At 44.7% G+C, this 17,115-nt stretch overlaps 4 protein-coding genes across 4 annotated transcripts; 3 read left to right on the top strand and 1 right to left on the bottom strand.

Annotated features, from left to right (window-relative positions):
• Positions 1-1,071: 1,071 nt before the first annotated feature.
• Positions 1,072-4,420, top strand: I206_107062 (uncharacterized protein; the record flags this gene model as incomplete). Its single annotated transcript, XM_019157116.1, has 7 exons — positions 1,072-1,666; positions 1,722-3,033; positions 3,086-3,196; positions 3,248-3,997; positions 4,061-4,162; positions 4,216-4,264; positions 4,319-4,420. The coding sequence occupies 7 exons, from the start codon at positions 1,072-1,074 to the stop codon at positions 4,418-4,420; spliced, it is 3,021 nt and encodes a 1,006-aa protein (XP_019009834.1).
• A 1,119-nt stretch (positions 4,421-5,539) lies between these two features.
• On the top strand, positions 5,540-7,723 carry I206_107061 (uncharacterized protein; the record flags this gene model as incomplete). Its single annotated transcript, XM_070203447.1, has 3 exons — positions 5,540-5,833; positions 5,886-6,171; positions 6,420-7,723. 3 exons carry the CDS (start codon positions 5,540-5,542, stop codon positions 7,721-7,723), a joined length of 1,884 nt encoding a protein of 627 aa, XP_070059548.1.
• Positions 7,724-9,495: 1,772 nt separating this feature from the next.
• On the top strand, positions 9,496-12,889 carry I206_107060 (uncharacterized protein; the record flags this gene model as incomplete). Its single annotated transcript, XM_019157118.1, has 12 exons — positions 9,496-9,747; positions 9,801-10,005; positions 10,128-10,752; positions 10,816-11,098; positions 11,162-11,340; positions 11,418-11,644; positions 11,702-11,803; positions 11,869-11,944; positions 12,004-12,253; positions 12,314-12,377; positions 12,462-12,723; positions 12,787-12,889. 12 exons carry the CDS (start codon positions 9,496-9,498, stop codon positions 12,887-12,889), a joined length of 2,628 nt encoding a protein of 875 aa, XP_019009836.1.
• A 135-nt stretch (positions 12,890-13,024) lies between these two features.
• I206_107059 (uncharacterized protein) lies at positions 13,025-16,593 on the bottom strand (the record flags this gene model as incomplete). The annotated part of the gene is made up of 5 exons (XM_019157119.1): positions 13,025-13,294; positions 13,368-15,354; positions 15,426-15,902; positions 15,981-16,213; positions 16,348-16,593. The coding sequence occupies 5 exons, from the start codon at positions 16,591-16,593 to the stop codon at positions 13,025-13,027; spliced, it is 3,213 nt and encodes a 1,070-aa protein (XP_019009837.1).
• Positions 16,594-17,115: the final 522 nt, after the last annotated feature.

Genomic DNA, 17,115 nt, shown 5'->3' with positions numbered 1-17,115 from the left:
ATCCATACCTAATGTACCAATGTCAAGGATCGATGTCGATGCTGGCTTGATTTGGAACATTTCCTTGATGAGCAGTCAGGAAGCAGAAAGACATTGACGAGGGATTCCCTGAGTCACTCAGGCGAATCATCCCGTTTCAGCAATGACTCCTTTTCAAGCAAGACCCTTAAGTCCGGTTTGATAGAGTTCTTGCACTCATTTGTCCTATGCAAATAGCGATCTGTTCGATGTGTTTTGATTGGCGTGTTTTTATCTTAGTGCTTGAGTCCAAGAGTTGAGGAGGGAATAATGACATGCGAAGCGGAAGCTAAATTCGAATGATTTCGTCGTGATCACGCGTTTATCTACAGTAGAATAGATAACTTCTCAACGCGTTCTTCTTTACTTCTTTCCTCAATCTACATGAATCTCCAGCTCTTGCTGTTCCGTTCACGTTGTATGTTCAGCCATGGTATCCGCCCAACCCCATGCCTTCAAACACCAACGAGGAGCTTGGGCTCGTCAAGTCCGAAACCCCTGGACTTTGAGTCGCGCTCATGTTCAAAGCGTTATATTCGGAAGCGAATACCTGATACAGTAGAAGCAACGTTTGACCTATCTCATACCATACCTTTAGGTGCACCCATAAACACCGGATCCGGCAACATATAGCAGACCTTAGGGGAAGATCCCAAAACCATGTGAAGCTAGCGCCCCGTGTCCGCGTCGGCGAACAGCACAGCTACGATGATCCCTAACGTGAGTAAAGTTTCACCCTCTATAGCATCGTTCATAGCTCATTTTACAAAGGGCATGATACCTCTTAGTCTCATCGTACACAGATCACCATGAACCCATGCGTCGAATTATGCACCTCTCTGCTTTTCCTCTTTTGTCCTTAGCGACCCATATGTTCGATACAGCGATTTTGCAAATACTTATAATAGGGCACAGTGCGATACCGAAGATGATTCCTCAACCGTATCATTTCACTCTTTTTCTCGAAGCACTTGTGCTCCCGATCTTGGTTGCTTAAATCAACTCCCTCGATTGTTTTCATACATCCTCTGCCTTGAAATCAATAATCTCATAATGGCTGCTCCGCAAAGTTCACAGCTTTCGCCATTTCACAAACTTTCTACTTCGATGCCAATGGTTTCTGCGCAATCGTACACAACCCGCGTATCACCAGATGATCTCGCTCCCGTCACCCTCCCCCGACACAATACTCAAATTCTGTACACATGCGACTCCAATCGAGCTTTGCCTTACAATTCCTCCTCAATCGACCGGTCCTTCAGCCAACTGACGAAGAGGAAGTCTTCGGCCAAAGCCCTCGCCAATTCCAGTGTATTCACTCACGAAAAACGTCGTCGCATTTCTCATTCTGGGCTCTCTTTCGGTACTGCGAGTTCCGACACTCGCTCAGCCGACATTCTCATAGCCAAAGTTCGAGCAGACCAAGAATTTGATGACTTTATCTGCACCGGGTACAAGCCAGCTTTAATCTCTCGAACGGAAAGATATCACTCAACAACGGCAATTGCAAAGGAAGAGTCATTTGTCGGTAACAAATCAGGAACTTCAAAATCACCGGGTTTCGACGCTGGACAATTGGTGGAAGGAGTTTGTGCTGGTGGAGCCGAGTGTAGCTTTGGCGGATCATCGGACCTCAGGATGAACGGTAGTGAGTTGTTTTACCTTGTTACATATCCTAGAACCGAGCTGACCTGATCTGGCAGATACTTCGATTCCGACATCTACACCCTTGCTTCACATACCGACGACAGTCCGACCCCTGTTATCTATCAATCCAATCATTCGTGCGCGTCCGAGATGGGTCACTCAGCCGGTCGTTCATGAAGACGAGGTGCTGTTAGATGAAGGAGAAGATGGGAAATTGAGAGTCGAAGATGGGACTTCAGAAGGGGAAGAAGTGTTCGAAGCGGACGAAGAATCCGAACGACTCAAATTCGTTCCTCGGCCTGCGCAAGATATAGATGATGAGCAAGATGAACTTGTGGATGATGAGGTCTCGGTAAAAGAGGAGGAAGTCTCGCATTTAGAAGCCAGCTCCGAAGTTACAAAACAGACTGTCATAGAACAGGTCATCTCCACAAATATGATCAGCCATCTTAAATCATCGACAACACTTGACATCTCATCGGTATCGCCATCTACAAGCAATCTACTTACTCCCGTTTCTCAACCGCTGGACGCTACACTCACCTCAACAACCCCACGCTTTGCCCCTTCCGCCTCGGACATCGACGAAGATCTACCAGCCTCGCATTTCACGTCGACAATTGCTATACCTTACCGATCGGTATCTATTCGAGCGACTCCTAGACCAGTTGACATCCCTAGCAGTGAACCTCCGGAACCGGTTCTGGAGCATTCCGATTCCGATGAATCTGCTCTTCACCCTATCGATTCTGTTCACCTAGGAGGCGATACGAATCATACGACACCTCTGCCTCTGACAGCAGAGTCTGCGTCAAGCGCGGTGCCGGATGTCAATCGTTCGGACGAGACCAAACTCAAACGATTAGAATGTTTCGTCGAGCTCCCATCATTTCGACAAACAAGGAAAGCTGCGTATGTCCGGATTTGCCAGAATTTTTCAGCTTCAGAGGAAACACATCGTTCAGATTCATCGCCTGCATCCTCAAGCGTCAACGATGATTACGGAAGCTCAGCAAGTACGGATTCACCTTTTATTGAGGCAGATGAGATACTCGGCGTGAATGTTCGGCCCACCTCACCCAACGAAAAGAAGAAAACGAAGAAGCGGAAGAGGAACGATCGTGTGATTCCGGATATGAGCGGAACACCAAATAAACGCCCGAGACTGGAGTCCAACCTCAAGTCGGAATATAAAGGAGCTGACCTCACCGTTGAAGAAATGTTAAGCCGAGGTCGTGAAACTTCCTTCCATGATTCTTGGCTCAAGCCCAGATCTACACCCTACAAGGGTGGCAGGCGGGATCGAGCGATACGGCTGAAGCGATGTCAATTATTGGCTGGTGGATATCGATTGCTATTGAAGCGCTCGTAAGTCCCTTCTTTGTGATTACTTCAAGCGTAAGCTGATCTGTACTGATAGACCGAATAATCTTCTACGGAGATACGTTGTCTGCATGAGGCCAGATAATCTTGGTGAGAAGTACAAGCACACGATACAGAAAGTGCATAAGCTTGTAAGCAGGTCTGGCGGGTAAGTTGTGGCATTTCTCAGAACTCGTATCTCTGCTTACTGTTACCTTAGATCTGTCATTGACGACCAGCGACAAGTGGCTGAGAGCTCGGACAGTAAAGCTATTATTATAACTGATTCTGACGGTGAATCTCAGCCACTCAAAGCGGAACGGAACCCCCATTCCACCTATAGTATGGACTTGCTGCAGTTCCTGCTTTGGTATGATCGCAAATATACGAAATTCAGCTCCGGCAAGGTTTCAGATCAATCGACGTTGACATATGAGACCAGCACAATGATTGCAGAAGCTCTCGATTATACCTTGAGTCAACCAGAGAGCCACGATGGACCACGAGCAGCCAAGACAACGACAACCAGACACGTCAGATTCGCTCCCATTCCTGAAGACTCATTTTATGGCAGATTAGACTTGCGATCCCGACAGATCCATCCGATTGAAAGCCGAGGCAGCTATCAGACGACCTCTCGAAGCGATTCATGTACCCTTCAACCCAGCGTCAGCAATACAGCCCCGTCAAACTCTCCTGTACACCAGCTTGATCGCGCTCATATATCGCTCGAGACCACGAATTCCGCCAAGAGAGATCCAGCTCAATGCATTAGTTCACTCCTGCGGAAGGCGACCGGTCATACAATTTCGAACAAGTGGCTTGCCAGACTTGGGGGAGCCAACGCGACTGATCTTTCTCAGAGCCGACGTAGCTCGGTTCGAGAACACCATAAAGGGAAGTACGAGTTATACCGTATAGCATGCTTTGAGTTAGCTTTCAATGAGATGAAGAAATGGGTAGGATACACGTGAGTACTTCTTATACTGCTGCTCAAGTTGACAGGTCCATACAGCTAATACACTCCTTTCAGCGATATTTTGAAAGGTCATGCCGTCCGGGAACGTGTAGGAGGAGAGCTGGTGCGATTGAAACGAGAAAGCAGTATAGGTAGAGTTACTGAATATGCTGGAGGGTAAGCTGGAACCACTTGTCAATGAGAAGTACTCGGCTGATCTAGCCTTCCAGTCAAATCGGTGACACTCTCGCCATGATCGATCAGCCTATCTGGATTCACGTGAGCAGAAACAAGACCCTACCAAAATAAGCACCGTTAATCGTCGATGGCAAGGATGTTAAGGAGATGACAGAATTAGAGTTTTACCAATATGTTTATCGATTATATAGAGTTTCCTCTTTCTTGCCTGAAGAGATCGCTATGCATTTACCATAAGTCATTCCAGCTTATATAGGGCTTGATTTTGTCCAGTACATTCTTGGCTCATAAGCAGAGAAGTTGGCAAAACGGGAAGAAGAGAAGAGGTAAGTGGAGAGTGTTTGCACGAATTAAGGAGAAGAGGTTGTCCCTCTGCCGGGCTTGCTATTTCTAAGCAAAGTATTGGAATACCACTTCTTCACATACCACTATGAACAGCGCATCGTCCTCTCGATTCTTCCGCACATGCAGTACAAAATCAAAGCCCATCGATCTGGTATGGTTGATGGACCAACTGTGTGCGCATATATAGCAAACATTCGGGACACATTGCTACGCGTCCCACTAAGTGTCTGTCGTGAGACGAAAGGGACAAGACCTCTTTCCCGATATACGCTAGATACACACCCTCCTTTCCTCTACATCACACTGGAGCAACGCCTTCGATTGGCATACACACATACATCCTTCTCCCACATGTTCGGAGGTACCAGTGTGCTGATATAACCTGGACAATATGTATCTCGCAAGATTGTCGATCTTATACAACTAAATATTCGGTAAAGAAGCCACTCAACTCCACACTTTATTATGGTGAAGAAATAACGTAACATCCGATCAAACGGGAATTATTTATTCCAAGATCTAGAATTTTGACTGTCGTTACAGCGGAGGTAAACCGCCTTTCAGGTAGCAAAAAGTCTGGTAACTGGTGTCTATCTTCTCTGGAGAAGTTACCGGATTTCAATCCCTCGCACCTATCCTGAGCGCTGACTCATCAGTGTCAATTAACAACCTAGGTACAAGGGGGAGGAAAGCGCAGCGGAAAAAGATTTTAATATACCAAAGTAGATTGGTGCCTTATCAGTAACGACCGGGACGCGTCCATGATACATCAGAGATAAGGGGGGAAAGAGAGGCATGAGATTCAAGATTTTGTGACAAAGTTATATAAACGAGATCGAGGGTACCTAATTAGCAGCAATAATAGCGAAATGAGTTGGAATGCTTGACAAAGCTGAAGATGGTGTTCTGTAGCATGAATAATTCATCGTTCCCATATAAATGTGCTCAATTGATATCGAGTCAATCACGCCAGACGTGAGCTCAACGCACCTGCTGGGAAGATCGGGCAGAATGGCTTCAACATATTCGACTTCACTAGATCTGGCACCCATTATTACCTCGTTCCCCTCCTCTTCCGGAGCAAATCGTTACAGCTCCTCATCGACTACTTCCCACGCGTCTTCTTCATCTTGGACCCCCTCCCGCGACTCTGTCTGCTCAAATGCCTCAGAATGGTCGGCTACGTTGATTACGCCCAGGGCGGAAAAGACATTCAGTATAGGTGTTGTGAGTGACGAAATTCATGAGGACGAAGAGGACAAGATAGAGTACATCGATCTGTCAGGAAAGGAGAGCTGGTGGAATGTGAGTCAATCTATATATGCGTTTCGCGGTCGTCCACTGACTACTGCTTCAGACGACTGATAGTCGTTCAGCACGGCTGCCGCAGGACCGGAAAGATGACAACGAGAAAGTCCTTGATCAATGGTTAGACGATTCACCCACGCTTCCTTGCTCCGGCAAAATATCAGAGACGTCCACAATGCCCTCGTTATCACTGCGGAAACCTTTATCAAGTAAGAGACTGGGGAAGATGCCTGCAAGACCTGGGACCCCTATTCGGGATAGCTTAGGGCAAGGTGAAAGGAAATCAGGAAGAAACATTTTCGATGTCTTCGACATAGAAGTCAATGATCAACAAAGTGAGTCGCTTTTTACCTTCTAGATTTGTATGTACGTAAAAAAGTCTGGAAGGATTACCTTGACACATTACATATTGAATTGGTCTCACTCGGTGCCAAGGTACACGAGTTGGTATCTTCAATTCAGTAATCCAAACTTTCTTGGATGTTTCGGTTTCACTCGTCATGTTTTCAATCTTTGGACTACTAAATCTCACCACCGATTCGTATTAAAGATCATTCGCTAAAACTGACTATAATCCGTGTAGATCATGATGTTTTTGATAGTGTATCTATACGTCGTCCTTTCACAAAACATCGAACACCTATACCGGTCTTTCCAACCGCTCCGATCGGTCCAAAAATCCCATCTCGAGCGTCCTCCAGAAGGCCGCCAGCCCTTCCATCGCGTGACTCTTCATTAAAATCATTATCAGCTCATCTGAAATCAGAGAGTCAGATTCTTATTCCTTCTCGCCCAACGCACCCTCATAGACCAATACCAATTCGCACATTTTCGCATCCTCCATCTTGTTCTTCCAAAAGATCATCGCTGAAAAGTCACCGGAGGGTCTCGCCTATTCTCTTACAAGCAATATCGGAAACACCCAAAGATTTAGACGTTTCGCCGGACGGAAGTTGGGCATTACGTCAGTCGTTACCGAAACTTGGTTTAGCAAAATCACAACCTAATCTTAGGAGTAGAAATCCGGATATGACGTTAAAATTTAAATTGAAACGATCTAATTCTTCCAATAGTAATCAAGATAGTACTAGCGATTTTATGTCTCTCGATGCGTTCCCATCCTCAAGAAAATCATTTGACGTTAGCGATAGGACTAGAGAAAGTAGAGCTTCATTCTCAGATATGGCCAGGACATTCTTACCTAGAGGCGCATTACCCGAGAGCCCAAGTAGAATGAGCTTAGATGGTAGACCGACGATCACGACGAATTTTGGAAATCTCAACAAGAAATCCGTAAAATCATCAAGTAATTTACTTAGTGGATTAAAGAGAAGTCAATCTGTTCGCAGACCGTCTTTATTAGGACTACCTGAATGGAGTCCTAACTCCACTACTTCATCTCGATCAATTAGCGATTCATACGTTGTACAACTGTCACCCAATTCCAGCAAAACGCTTGAAACTCTATCCATATCTTACGGACGTGATTCTCCCGCTTCATCAACGCATAGTGGAAATACCAGAGAAGAAGTATTGAGAGTCAAATATAATAATTCACGTCATTCAATAGCCTCTTCCATTTCATCTAAATTCAATAGCTTTATAGAGGAAGATTTATTAGCTGTCCTCGATGCTGAACATTGGGATTGGCCTTCACCTCCTTTTAGAATCGAAAGAACGGAATCTACCCCTGGCTTATCGACTTCGGGCACATTAGAAAGTATGATTAGTCCTCAAACACCTAGCGAAAGTGAATTTGTTCTACATGGAGAAGTAGAATATTTAGCTAGAGCGGCCAAAGAGAATAAGAAAAATGAGGACAATGGCAAGGCCGGTAGACAGATGAAATGGAGTAATAGTATTGAAAGCCTAAATATACATTTATGACCTGGTTCAGCGCTTGAACAAAAGGTACAAAACTTATTGTCAAGCCCGTCGCGCAAGTTTACTCCAAATCACTTGCGGATGTTGATATCTTCGTTAATATCTTCTTACGCCTGCTTGTAGACTTATTCCTTTGTATATCGCATATTCATCTAATGCAAGTCCCTAAGATAGCCAAGTACGGCTTGACAGATTGATGGCGATTCCACACATTTCATTTGCTTTTATGTTTTAGGTATATTTTCAACGATATACGTAATACATACAATATACACCTTCTATAAATACATAATCTTCAGCTGACCATAAAAATCTATTCCAATTTTTCCAGATAATCTAGTCTATCCAGTACGACTTGCTTGGAGGTCTCCTCGATCTCTCCAGCTAAGAATACCTCATCGAGGATCGCGTATACCTATTTAAGCGATTACACGAGTCAGCAATTTCTTGTATAAGAAAACCGATCTATCATGGAGTTGAATTATGGTTTTCGTGGTTGATTCACCTTGTAAAACGAGAATACCAAATCTAGCTCGCATACATTTTGAAAAAAGGCATCTGAAGAGGTATTATCAGTTCTGATTTTGGGCTGTGAAATCCTGCAGAACGACTGTGCGGAGCTAAGACTCACCCAGGACCTCGACGAATAGGTGTATAGCCTCCAGATATGCTAATTCGTTATCATTTGAATCTACGCATACACAAAAGAAGAGACCGGCGTATCGCCTGTATACGATCTTATCGTTTCGGAACTGTTTTTGAGATAATTACACGGTAGAGACCGGTAACATAATGAGGCCAAGCAAGTGCAAGGTTGAACAGCGAGGCAGGCGAAGGGACATAGCGGGAAGTGGATGGGCGACGAGTATACGGGAATCAGGAAGGTGAGTTCCGGTGATGGGTGAGCAAAGGATGTTCAGAAACATTTCGGAGGAGACAACCAGACACGAAGGTGGTACGGTTCACAGAATCAAGATGATGCCAGACAGAGGGTGAGGTAAGTAGAGTTGCATAGACGACAGAATGAAGAGCGAAGAAGACAGATTGACGAGAGAAGAGGGCAGTGGACGAAAGGTCAGCTTCTACACTATAAAAGACATCTATTATAATTGATGCACAAACCTCGACAAAATTCGATTGATACTTCTGGTCCCTGGGGGCTATCAGACGGTGCACCTCCCCCCTCAGTCGAACCTGTGACATGCTGTTCAGCGTGTGGTCATGAATAAGTAAAACGCAATGGATTGAACCGTAAATACCTTCTCGTCATCGTCATATGGAGAGTACCATTTTGATAGTCTTGTCTTCCCTTGTCGATTCTGTGGCGTTGATGGAGCATGTCAGTCGTGTTATACACACTTTTGGTGGGAAATGGGAGAATGCGCACCTGCACGAGAATGAACTTGATCATTGGGAACAAGCTTTGACAATTAGGCGTACTGTTTCTCCTTGGATCTCCTCCAGTTGTGAAGTAAAGTGTTGGGGACGATCTGAAAGTTGCTGAATGGTATGTCTGTGGCAGACTTTTCTCTCCCAGGGTGATGGACAGGTTATCGTGAGGCTTCGAGAATGCAAATTAGACGGAATAGTGAACAATGAGAAGACAAATAGACAGTGATGACCTCTAGGGCTTCAACTTGGATCTCGCGTAATACTAACTTAATCGCCACGTGGTTCGGAAATCAACACCACATGATGATAGATCTTGGATTGATGCAATTCATTTCCTCTTCTTCTTCCACTGTTAGATGAGGGCCAGTACCGAGACCCACAACATGGCCGCAGCATACGGTCCAGTCCCCGATGACGAAGGAGAGAATGCTCCTCTTACGCTTGGCACTCCGAGTCCGGCGCCCAAACGCTTGTCAATTGACGCACAGTCAGACGCATCGTCAATAGAATTCAGAGATCAGCTGGATGTAGAACCATTTGACGAGAAAGGGGATAGATTTAGAGATGATCCAAGGATGGAAGATGAGGCTGGAGATGGTGATGAGCAAAGCTATGCTATACAACCGCTTCAACGAGTATGTGCATTTCAAAACAGGTGATTACGAGTATTCTGCTAACTCATGAATAGCTTCGAACTCGCCAGAAATCACGGAAAATCCTTGCTTCTCTTGTAGCTATATTGTTATTTGCAGCAGTGATAGGAGGTCTAGCAGCTTCGGGATATTCAGCTCCCACGTTTGGGATAAAGAGCGGTAACCAAAGAATAACGATGGACCATGTGTTCAATGGGACTTTCAATGCTTGGAGTAAGGATCTTGATTGGGTCAAGGAAGGTGAGTACGATGTATACAAATTGACTACTAGCATGAAGCTGCTGCCAGTTCATCATCCCTTTGCTCATGCAAAACCACGGGACGTGGGCCACTTGACTGATGATTATGATCGATCGTCGCAGCTGCCGATGGCACATTCTCCCATATCAACAAAGATAATAATGTTGTTTTATCGGATGTCCACAATATGACGGATGAGACGGTACTTGTTGACTCGTCCAAAGTACTCGATCAACACGGAAATAAACTTCACTGGCAATCTTGGGCTTTATCTGCAGATATGGAGTACGTGTTATTCAAAACGGATCATGTTAAACAATGGAGACATTCGTCATTCGGCAACTATTGGGTACATCGAAGATCAGATTCTGTAACATTCCCTGTGGTCACGCCAACAACTCATCCAACAGTGACGAAATGCGTCTGGTCACCTGTTGGACATGCTCTAGCATTCGTATCGAAGAATGACCTTTATTTGATCACCCAAGATGAGATGCATTCTACCACACCCAAGCCAACGAGAATCACCAACGATGGAAGTGAAACCGTTTTCAACGGCGTTCCTGACTGGGTATATGAGGAGGAAGTCTTCGAGACTGATTCCGCTGTCTGGTGGTCTCCCAATGCTCAAACATTGGCTTATCTGAGAAGTGATGAATCGGCTGTCAAGGATTTCAAGCTACAATATTACAATCCCTCTAGTGACGCTTTCGAAGTACACCAATATGCCACTGAGCTAGATATGAAGTGAGTTCTGCCTATCCTGCTCAGATTTACGACGTGAACGGTCTGAGCTGATAGTCATTGCAGATATCCGAAGCCCGGCACACCGAACCCTCTAGCGACAGTTCATACATACAGCATTTCCTCCCAAACTCGTCACCAGTTGTCCTGGGAGGGCGAAATGCCTTTGGACAGCCGCATAATCGTCGAAGTAGGCTGGGTAGCGGATGACGGTTTGCTGGTGAAGGAAATAGATCGAGCTGCGAGGAAAGGAAATGTTGTCCTTTTCCAAACTGGGAAAAGTCAAGGTGATATAGTGCGAATATTGGGTAAAGATGGCGAGGAAGGAGACGATGGATGGATTGATCACGTAAGTAGCTCTCTTCGCAGACGCACGACCAACAAAGCTGAGTTTTGAAATCTGCGTACACAGGGTCAAAATGTAATTCCTGTCAAAGGTGCTCTCGAGGGGTATCTCGATATCATACCTAACGAGGGATACAATCATATTGCTCTTTTCAGCCCAATCAATGCTACTCAGCCAATTTGGATAACTTCGGGCGAATGGGAAGTCACGGAGATCTCAGGTGTGCATGTGGAGAGCGAGACAATGTAAGCATTTCATGCTTGATTTTCGATTCTAACATCGCTGCTTGAATGCTTTGGCTGATCGTCAATCCCAAATTCAGCTACTTTTTAGCCGCAACCCCTTCTGTCGATCGCCATCTGTATTCGGCGAAAATGCCCGCTTCACTGACGGAGGATTACGATCAAACTTTCACCGCTCTGACCGACAATACCTCACCCGGTTATTTTGAGACCAATTTCTCACCTGGTGCAGGATACTATGTTCTGAATTATAGAGGTCCTGAAGTCCCTTGGCAAAGAGTTATGCAAACAGATCCTAACGAAGAGCGTGAGTGTGCAACGACCCCTTGATGTATCGTGCTAACCGATCTGTTGGGTCATTTAGCTTTGGATGTACTCCTCGAAGGAAATGGTCGGTTGAATGAAACGCTAAGCGAATTCGTAAGACCCATGATCACTCGACAAACTATCGAGAGCGAGGGATACGGTAAGCTATGCCATTGCTCCGGTTGGACTAAGGTATAGATAAGCTCATATATGCGATGTCCACAGAGTTGAACGTACTGGAAATGCTGCCACCCAACTTCGATGCCTCAGGCAGGAAAAAGTATCCGGTATTGATGAGAGTGTGAGTCTTTACCATGTGTTCTTTGATATAAGCACCGCTAAAGATGTGATGCACTCCAGCTACGGTGGACCTGGATCCCAAATGGTGCATAATCGATTTGAGCGAGATTGGCATACATACTTGGTCACAACACTAAAATACATTGTGGTTGTTGTAGATGGAAGAGGAACAGGATTCAAAGGTCGCAGGCTGCGGAACCCGGTGATTGATGATCTGGGTCATTGGGAAGTCGTAGACCAAATCAATGCTGCAAAGGAGATGGCAAAAAGGACTTATGTGGATAGAAAGAGAATTGGTATTTGGGGCTGGGTGAGTTAATCGACTCTCAACTCGTTTATGATCAAAGCTAAAATCCAATGTCGCTTTCAGAGTTATGGAGGTTATATGACTTGTAAAACTATAGAAGCGAATTCCGGGATCTTCACATTGGGAAGTAAGTATTGAATTTTCTCAATTTGCTCCACGATCTTGACGATTACACATAATGAATGAAATTGACTTCATATTTTTCGCTTAGTGGCTGTCGCGCCAGTAACGAATTGGTTATATTATGATTCCATTTATACTGAGCGATACATGTCTGTACCATCTACAAATCAAGAAGGATACATCAAAAGCGCAGTCAACAATGTTACTTCTTTTTCAAGTGATAAAGTAGATTTCATTTGGGCTCATGGAAGTGGAGATGATAACGTACATTATGTCAATTCGGCTAGTCTTTTAGATAAATTGACACAACAACAGGTTAGAGGATGGAGATTTAGAATGTTCACTGATTCGTAAGTGGAACGAAATTCTTTTCACTTGAATTATGATTGACGTGCATCCCTATTATTTTATAGAAATCACTCGATGGACAAAAGACAAGCCTACAGAGAGGTTTACGAGTGGATGACTGATTTCTTGAAAGAGAAATGGGGTGTAGGAGGTAAAATTCACCATTAAACATGGTATTAAGCTTGTAATTTTTTGATTGCGCAAGACAAGATAGACTTTCTTGATAGAATATAGTTAAATCGGAAAGACTGCATTGATGCATGTTGTACAATTACACTATGATACAACAAGATAGATAACAATCTATACTGGACTAACGGGAAGAGGTGTGCCCGACCGATCTAGTGGGATAGCCTCATATGCTGATCTACTGGGTCTACGTAAACTCAACCTTCGCAATAAAGGCAATGTACTACCTCTTCTACCTACTTCTGATCCTAATGATATAATTCCTTTAAATCCATCTATAGTTGTTTCTTTGAAATCGGATAATAAACTTGAGAATCCTTTGATTGTACCTCCAGGCGAATATGGTTCGTTAGGCATGACTGATGAGATTGGTCTTTTCCACCACTGCAAATTCGGAAAAAGAGATAATCAGCTTAACGAAAAACCAACACGCGAGGAAAGAGGGCCGTTAACTCACCTTGAGGGTCAGACTAGAAGCAACAACCGAGACACTACTGAAAGCCATTGCCGCGGCAGCCATCATGGGATGTAAATGAATATTCCAAGGTAAGAAGAAACCCATCGCCAAAGGAATCATCAGGACATTATAACAACATGCCCAAAGTAAATTCGCCTTGATTTTTCTAAATATGACCTGACCTAAGTTTAAAGCAGCAACAACATCTAATAAGTCGGATCGCATTAACACTACATCGGCAGCCTCCATAGCGATGGAAGTTCCAGATGATAGAGCGATACCGAGAGAAGCTGCCACAAGGGCAGGTGAATCGTTTATACCATCTCCTACCATGGCCACTCCACCACCATCCTTCAAGCCTAGATCACTGACAATCTTGGCTTTACCTTTTGGACTGACTCCAGCATAAACCTCATTTTCATCTATACCCACTTCACGCGCCACGGCTTTAGCAGTGACTTCAGCATCTCCAGTAAGCATGGTAACTTTGATTCCCATATCTTTCAGCGCTCTAATCGCATGTGCGGAAGATGGTTTAGGTGAATCGGCCAAAGAGAGTGCTAAGACAGGTATTGAGGTTGACGAACGGATGATAGAAACGAAAATGACAGTTCGAGCTAAATTCATTTCTTTCTCTTCAAATTCTTTCATCTTGCGCGGAAGCTCTGCTGTGCCATATGCTTCATTTGCCTTTTCGCTGCTCAAAGCTGATGAAACGAAACTGGATTTTCCAACTCTTACTCTCTCCGTGACAGTGCCATTGTTCAGCTTGATGACGGCTTCTAATCCTTCTCCTGTATGAGATTTAAACTCGAGCACTTCTCCATTAGGTGGTGATAGACCAGCTGAAGACAGTATATCTCGGCCGTACGCAGCTATGGATACACCCAGAGGGTGTTCAGACCGCGCTTCAGCCAGCGACAATATCGAAAGGAGCGTATGTCTTTGCAGAGGGGTAGCAGCGGTAGTCAAGGACAAGGTAGCTGGAGTGTCGATCTCAAAATCGCTTGTTCCGGTTGTAAGGTTGCCAGATGGTGCCCATGTTGCAGCAACGACTTGCATCTTTCCTTCAGTCACGGTACCCGTTTTATCCACCACAACTCTTCTAACATCCTTACAAGCTTCTAAGGCTTTCCCACCTTTGATAAGTATACCATTTTGAGCTCCTACACCGGTTCCTACCATGACTGCTGTGGGAGTACTGAGACCGAGAGCACAAGGACAGGCGACCACTACAACGGATATACAGAGCTTGAGACATACTCCAAACTTGCTGACACCAGGTGAATGGAAAACGTCTGGCAAGTTACCTGTTGAACTGAGTAGTGATATGAACATCCAAGCGATAAAAGTGATGAGACTGAGAATGATGACAATAGGCACAAAAATACCGGCCACGCGATCTGCGAATTGTTGTATCGGCGCTTTCGATGTTTGAGCATCTTCGACCAATTTGACAATTTGCGATAAGGCTGTATCAGCTCCTGCTCTAGTGACTCGAAATGTGATTGTTCCAAGACCATTGACTGTTCCTCCGATGACTTGATCACCTACTTTCTTGGCTACAGGAACAGCTTCTCCAGTTACCATGGACTCATCGACTGACGTAGCACCGGTCAGAACGACTCCGTCTGCCGGTATTTTTTCTCCTGGAACGAGTAAGACCACATCCTCCACCTGGACAAGCTCAGTTGGAATCTTCCTAGTCTCAGCTGAGGCGTCAAGAGCTTCCCCTTCAGATAGTGGGTCTACGTAGATAGTTGCCGACGAGGGTGTGAGAGACATAAGATCCGTCAATGCTGCAGATGTTTTACCTTTCGCGAGATTTTCAATGTATCGGCCCAACGAGACAAATGAAATCAGCATTGTGGAGGTATCGAAGAAAGTCTGCGGGTGAAAGTCGGGATCCGATGCAAACATAGCGAAGAACATTGCGAAAACAGAGTATGTGAAAGCAGCAGAAGTACCGAGCACTACGAGGACATCCCTAAAAAGTAAGAATTATAGAGTCAGAGAAGATTCGTAGAACATACCTATCTGGCAAATGGACCAACTTACATAGTGGCAGAACCGTGTTTCAGAGATTTCCAAGCATTCTCGTAAAAGCGCCTTGCGAGAAACAGTTGAACAGGTATGGTTAAGCCCAGACAAACTAAATCACCCAGATAAATTCCAGTGATCACTTTCCACATGGTCCAACCCATTAGCCAATGTGGCAAGTACATGGCTAACATCCCAATGATGAACACAGGTACAGCAAACATGGCGGAAAGCAAGAAGGTCCTCCTCCAGGTTGCTGTTTCCTTGTGTTTCTGCAATGATGCTATTTGGGAATCATCTCTATTAGATACAGGTAAGAAGGACAATTGTGGAAATCTTGCAGATAACGTGTCGACCAGCGTCCGTGAAGAGATGAGTAAGGGTGAATGAGTGAGGGCAAGATGTGTATATGGCGAAGGTAGGGTCGCTGAATGTACACCCGCCAATTTGAGGGCAGTATCCAGTAACGATTCTGCGATTTCTGTATTCTCCAGCCTTTCCCGATAGTCTTGATCAGCGACCTACGCGGAGTCTTGTCGAATGCGTCTCAGCAAATGATGTCGGTTTACTCACCCGTATATCCTCAGTTCCACCTCGTCGACTTCGCTCTTCTCTACGACCGTAGCTTCAAAACCTATATCCTCAATTTCCTCTGCTATCCTAGCATCGTCCCATTTTTTGCCCTGAGAGTCAACGAAGTCTTCGTCATATTCAACTACACCTCGTTCAGCTAATAGCGAGATTTGCACACTGTGAATACCGGGTTGTACCAATTGTGATTCGATAGACGCTACGCATGCACCGCACTGCGAGATCGTTAGCTTTGTCATCTTTTTCGGTGACTAGGCATACGAGGATGATAATGGTGAGAAAGCCTGAGCCCCAGTATACATAGAAAGTGAAAACACGGGATCTCAAGTAATTTGGTACAAGGACTTACTGTCATACCTCCGACTCTCAGCTCTACTCTTCTCAGACCTTCTGGAGCATCTTTACTCAGCAGAGCAGCGGTAGTACTTCTACTTGACTCTCCAAGTTTACCTTCTTCTTCGCTACCTAATGTTATACCTTGCGATATCCTAGGTGAAGTGAATATTGAGGTTATCGGAGTAGGTATGACCGAAGTGAAAGAATTCAATAATGATCCACTTGATGATCTATTTCGATTATGCGTTGGAAGAGCCATGATGATACGTGTCGTCTATGACAATGAGGTCGGAGCTGAATTCTTGAGACTTCAATCGTATATATACATATATAGAGTGACGAGGGATACTGTCGGCAACTGCGAATTGGTTGATCAGTCGCTTTGTAATTGATCAAAGGATGTGATGTTGTGTTGTTTAGTTAATGGTTTTGTGAAGATACAGATGCAATCGTTTCGGGTTATAAGGGTGATATTGTTGATTGTTCAGGTATTGATATATTCACACAGCGACAAGGCCTGCCTAGATCACTTCCTTGACGGTGGATCTGCAATGATGTAGTAGTGGCAACGATTGATGATAAGTATGAATTGCATGAATAAGCAAAGTTTTGTCTAAAATTAATGAATAAATTGAATGCAGTACTGGTGCAGTGGTGCTGTATGACGTTGGCTGTGTTTACTTGTGAATTGTAATTTGATTACGAAATATTTAGAAAAAGAAAGAGATTTTAAAAAACTCTAATCAGATAATGTCGGAGTAATCCGCATTAGGAAGTATTC

Source organism: Kwoniella pini, chromosome 10, assembly GCF_000512605.2.
Source record: "Kwoniella pini CBS 10737 chromosome 10, complete sequence".
Taxonomy (NCBI): domain Eukaryota; kingdom Fungi; phylum Basidiomycota; class Tremellomycetes; order Tremellales; family Cryptococcaceae; genus Kwoniella; species Kwoniella pini.
The sequence above is the reverse complement of the archived record's forward strand: the minus strand, read 5'-3'. Positions and strand labels throughout refer to the sequence as shown.